Source organism: Vicia villosa, unplaced genomic scaffold, assembly GCF_029867415.1.
Source record: "Vicia villosa cultivar HV-30 ecotype Madison, WI unplaced genomic scaffold, Vvil1.0 ctg.000509F_1_1, whole genome shotgun sequence".
In the NCBI taxonomy this organism is placed as follows: Eukaryota; Viridiplantae; Streptophyta; class Magnoliopsida; order Fabales; family Fabaceae; genus Vicia; species Vicia villosa.
The window spans coordinates 502713-507840 of record NW_026705242.1 but is presented as its reverse complement, the minus strand read 5'-3'; the positions used below and the strand labels follow the sequence as shown (position 1 = coordinate 507840).

The 5128-nt window shown below is 28.9% G+C and overlaps 1 protein-coding gene across 2 annotated transcripts; it reads right to left on the bottom strand.

Moving 5' to 3' along the window:
* Window positions 1–285: 285 nt before the first annotated feature.
* Window positions 286–3373, bottom strand: LOC131629125 (GDSL esterase/lipase At5g45910-like). Of its 2 annotated transcripts, XM_058899929.1 has the most exons (6): window positions 3167–3373; window positions 1831–2027; window positions 1419–1640; window positions 1184–1326; window positions 782–1055; window positions 287–678 (listed from the first exon to the last, which is right to left on the bottom strand). In XM_058899929.1, exons 2-6 carry the CDS (start codon window positions 1916–1918, stop codon window positions 440–442), a joined length of 966 nt encoding a protein of 321 aa, XP_058755912.1. In that variant the 5' UTR covers window positions 1919–2027; window positions 3167–3373; the 3' UTR covers window positions 287–439. The 2 variants fall into 2 exon arrangements, with proteins under 2 accessions (XP_058755911.1, XP_058755912.1); XM_058899928.1 differs by having other exon boundaries at window positions 286–678; window positions 1831–3373.
* Between the last annotated feature and the right edge of the window lie 1755 nt (window positions 3374–5128).

Below are 5128 nucleotides of genomic sequence, written 5' to 3'. Positions count from 1 at the left end.
TTAAATAGGACATGCCTAAACGAGGCGCGCCGCCCTCTTTGCCACGCTTAGCAAAAAGGTCTTAACTATAATATTTGAAAGAAAATGGTTAACTATAAAATTAGAGATAAATTGCAATTTGATAGATTATTCCATAAAGATCGCAAAATTAAACTTTTAAAGGAAAAAAGCCGGAAAAAAAAAACAATTCTGTGTGTGTATAATATTTATTAAATTTCAATAAAAATAACGTATTATATGAAGGTAAATGAATCTTTTACGCATCTAACTATTATAAATAGAATGAAATTTTTAATTCATTTACTGATGATGATTCAAATTTAAATCTATTTATATAAGTTATATAAAATACATTTAAAATGCTCCTGATAGAAACAAAGTCCAATCATGTTTAAAATTCATCAAAGAATGTCTTTCTTAAAGTGTGTTGTTATTAGCTCTATGTTATCTTAAAAGGAGCAGATTTTAGAGAAGGATTTGCAAAAGGTCCTTCCACTAAACCTTTTGCTATTTGCTTGTGTGCTGCTTCAGTAAAGTGGGCTCCATCCCAATTTATTTGTTTCGAAGGATCAGAGCAAACAGTTGTACCAGGCGTTCCACAAAATTTTTCATTAACATTGTATGGTCCACCACCTCCACAACAAGCTTTCAAAAACTCAACCTTATCAGAATTAAATCCTGCAGCATTAATGTACACAAAATAGGGTACGTGTTAAAAAGAATTTGACAAGAATAAATTAATATAAATTTGATATGAAAAGAAAATACTATCTCCACAAACCATATTGTTGTGGTGCTTGATATAAACGTTTGGCAGCCCTGTAGTAGTCAAAGTATACTATCTTAGCTTGAGGATGTTTTTGTTTTAATGTCTCTATGGAACTTTTTAGTTGTTCATTAAAGTATTCAGTGAAAGTGTTGTAAGATATCAAACATCCAAATTCATCATAGTCTTCTTTCTTTTGACTATTTACTACAGACAATAATCCAGCATTGCAACCTATTGGAAAGTTTCCAGGAACCACTAGCTCTGCTGCTCCTTCTTCGATTAATGCCTATCATAGAGAAATAAGTAAATCATTTTTGTTTATCAAAGAATATTATTTACTCAATAATATTAAAACTCAAACATAATTATTCTAGAAATGAAAAAAATTAACTTTTAAATTTTGATAAAACATACTGAAGTTGTATTTGTAATGGATTCGACAATTAAAGGAACTATTTCACGAAGTTCTGTAACAGTTTTAGAAATATGAGAAAAAACATCATTCCCACCAATCTCTCCCACTAGAAACAATGATTGTTTGAAGAAGTTGTTACACTCTATGAATTCACAAAAAAATATGTTAGTCATATAAAATAAAATTCATCCATTTGACACAGAATATATGATATGCAAGGAGTTAGGGCAAAACCTTCTTTGCTTTTACATAAGGATGGTTTTAGCTTCTTAAACCAACCAAATTGCACATTCAATGAATTTTCTGTTGCAAGTGGTCTAACTCCACTACGAGCAAAATACTTGAACTCAAGTGCAGTTGCACCAGCATATGCAAAATTGACTCCCTTTTTAATATCTTCTTGGCTTTTTGTGATATTTTTATAGGCCGGTAAAAAAGGTAACCCGTACGCTTCAGCTGCAATTAAATATTTATTTTGAAAAGAAAGTATTCATTAAGCCAAACAGTCTTAAATGATCGTGAGCTATTGGATTTTCGATCAAACACATGTCAACATTAAGTATTGTTGATTTTAATTCTAACAACTATATAAAGGTAAGTTGAACCATAAGGAATTAGAAAGAGAGAAATATATATGTAAAAGTACCTATAAAATCTATGATGAGTCTCCCATTAGATAAGCGTCCTGCTGGATGTTTGAAGTACGTTGAACCATAAGGACTATCTTTATCCATTGGTGGATGGTCAAATGCGGAATTTCCAGTATCACTTGTAGAGTCACCAAAGTTAAAGATGGCTTCGTACGGTAGAGGGTTAGCATTTGAAACAAGATTTCCCAAAAAGCTACATGCAATGGTAATACTAAAGAGAATCAAGATCTTCATGGCGCTATGAATACTTAGAAAAGAATTGATATTAATGTGTGCTTAAAAATAAGAATTATCAACTCTATATATACTTGTACCTTTGTCTATTTTTTACCATTCTTATAGATGTTAGTTGGAAATTGTTGAACTATTTTTTATTTTTGTAAAGTTGTGATGTTAGATCTAACTTAAAATATCCAACACATATACATCAATGAACACAAATTTATTACGCTAAATATTATTTGTTGTCATTACTCTTTCTATTGTTTTCACTTTCTATTTTTGTATTTCCACCTAAACTCTCCAAAATACTCATACATTAAAATTAGAAATCATAATGAATTTGTTGTATTGACATAAAGGGTGTTTTAGTTGTTTTATCTACCACATTTTTCATGCCCTTTTTTTATTTTATTTTAGTTTTTTTTGTTCGCACAATTGATTCGTTTATAATTTTTTTAATCATATACAACTTATTAAAAGTATGATCTATACTATTATTATCTATTTCTGACTAATTTTTATCAACAAAACTTTAGAGCAATACATGAGAACTTGTTTATGGAGTGGAGGTATTTATAAAAAAAATTAGTCACAGTAGCCTAGCATAAAGTTTGTAAGCCTACTGTATAAGGAGGCTTACAAAGTCAAGGTTGGTGGCTTCATAGTTAATAATCAATGGCACGCCCCTCCATTGGTGACAAATTTCTTTCCTAATATTCTTCAATCCATCAAAACAATTAATATTCTCTTAGAGAAAACGTAATATTATCTTATGTGGAAACAAAAAAGTATTAGGTCAACTACTGTCTTTAAAAGAAACCTTCTCTTTCCATACTCGCATGAGTGCTCGCTTAGCAACCCAATATCTCGCTAAGCGAGAGTGATAGAACATAGAAAAATGAAACACATAGGGAAGTAAAACTAACTCTACAATCACAACATGCAAAAATAGAATTAGGAAATACTACATATCAAACATACAATTTAACACATACATCACATTTAAGTACTTGATCACACAAGTAACATGATTCCAAGCATCAAACATAAACCCTACCCCCTTGATGATGTAAGATTTATAAATCCCCCAAGTTCTAACTAAGAACTCACCTTTGAAAAATTAGAAACGAATATGCAGGATGGAAATTGCAATTGAAAAGATGATGGTTGCAAGGAATGAGATAAGCTTAATGATGAAGTTGCAGGAGGAGAACTTGGTATCCCTCCATATTCTTTCTCCTTCTTCTCACGTGCTCCATCTTTATTTCTCCCTCCTTGCTTCATATTTACTACTGCTTCATATTTACTACTTGGAAAATAAAGTGGAATGAGAGAAAGAATTGAAGTTGCCACATATATATATATATATATATATATATATATATATATATATATATATATATATATATATATATATATATATATATATATATATATATATATATATATATATATATATATATATATATATATATATATATATATATATATATATATATATATATATATATATATATTCAAGGGGTGAAATTACCATTATTCCCCCAACTTACTAATTTGTCATTTAACAAGTAAATTCTCTAATTAGTTAGGGACATTAGCATCACAACACATGTAATTATCACAGTTAAAATTTATTAGATGATAATTACCAATGTTAGGAGGCCAAGGTATTACATCCTTCCCCTTAAATAGAATTTGTCCTCAAATTCACAGGGTTTACCTTTATGGTGGAGTATGATTGTCGGTGAAGATAATAAAAGGTAATGTATTATTTTTAAACAAGGTGGAGATTGTTGGGTTTGGTTGAAAATATATATATGTTGAAGAAGTCCTACATTAATTAGTTTTGTAACGGGAGAGGGAGTCCAATGCTATATATAGGATACAAGTTCTTTGAAGTCTCACATCGCTTAATTTAGTGAAGGAAGAGGGAGTCCAAAACTATATATAGGATTAAAGCTCTCCGTTTCAAGATGCACCTGTCAAAAACACGTTAAGCTTATATTTGACTTTTTATATTTTCTCTTATACTATTATTTTAGAGTGTTGTGAGGGGTAGTTAAATATTTATTGTGAGGGGTAGTTAAATATTTTTTTTGTGACGTGTAATTAAATATTTGTTTTGGAGAGTACGAGTGTATTGGGGCCTTGGGGTGGCCAAGGCCGGTAGTCTGTGTTGTAACAATTTTCACATATTGTTATTCTTTGGTTATCATTTGACAACGACCATAGTTTTTTCTCCTTGTTCCTATTTTTCTCTATGTTTGTTATTTTTTCAATAGTATTATCTCATAAATTTTACAATAAATATATGTGATTTTTTAAATTATTATATATATATTATTACTTAATTTTTTAATAATGTTTTAATTAATATTATTAATTTTCTCAAAAATATAAAAATAAATATTAAACGTCAAGAATTAATTGAACTTTGAAGAAGTTTCATGGGACCAGAAGCAGAAAAAGAAGAATATCGATGACGATAATGTTTGCCAAACATCAACACAAACAGTTAAGAGGAATATCACCCATCACATGAAACATCGTGAATTTTAAGTGGGTTTTTTTTTTTAAAAATACATATCTACGTAAATGATTTGTTTTGTATGGGAACAAACATTTTTATTTAATATATTTATATTATTATAGTCAAATTTAATATTGATTAATGATTCAACTAATAGCTCCTAGTATGTTTTTTCTAAAGAGTTGTGTGAAGAAATTAACTTAGTCTTATAGTTGTAGTTTCCTTAATTTTTTTTAAAGTGTGTTAAATATATATATTTTTAATTTTTTATTACTAATAAACTAAGAGATGATTTATAGGATTTTTAGTTGTAGTTTGGTTGATTAAATGTATCTAAGAGATAATTTATAAGCAAAGATAATTTATACGTAATATTAATGGATAAAATGAAAGGAAATGTAGTCTCTTTGGTTATGAACATGAGCGTAACCTACAAAATCTATCTCTAAGTACCGTTATTTAGTTACCCTGGCAAGATGGTTGTGTCTTTTTTTACCTAGTTTTTGGTTTAGGGGTTACTTTTCCTCATTCTTAAGGTT

Coding starts and splice junctions, on each gene's coding strand:
- LOC131629125 (XM_058899928.1), bottom strand. CDS start 2,068: ATGAAGATCTTGATTCTCTTTAGTATTACCATTGCATGTAGCTTTTTG. Junction 1,641..1,830: donor ACTCATCATAGATTTTATAG/GTACTTTTACAT, acceptor ATTTAATTGCAG/CTGAAGCGTACGGGTTACCT. Junction 679..781: donor TCAAGCACCACAACAATATG/GTTTGTGGAGAT, acceptor TTAATGCTGCAG/GATTTAATTCTGATAAGGTT.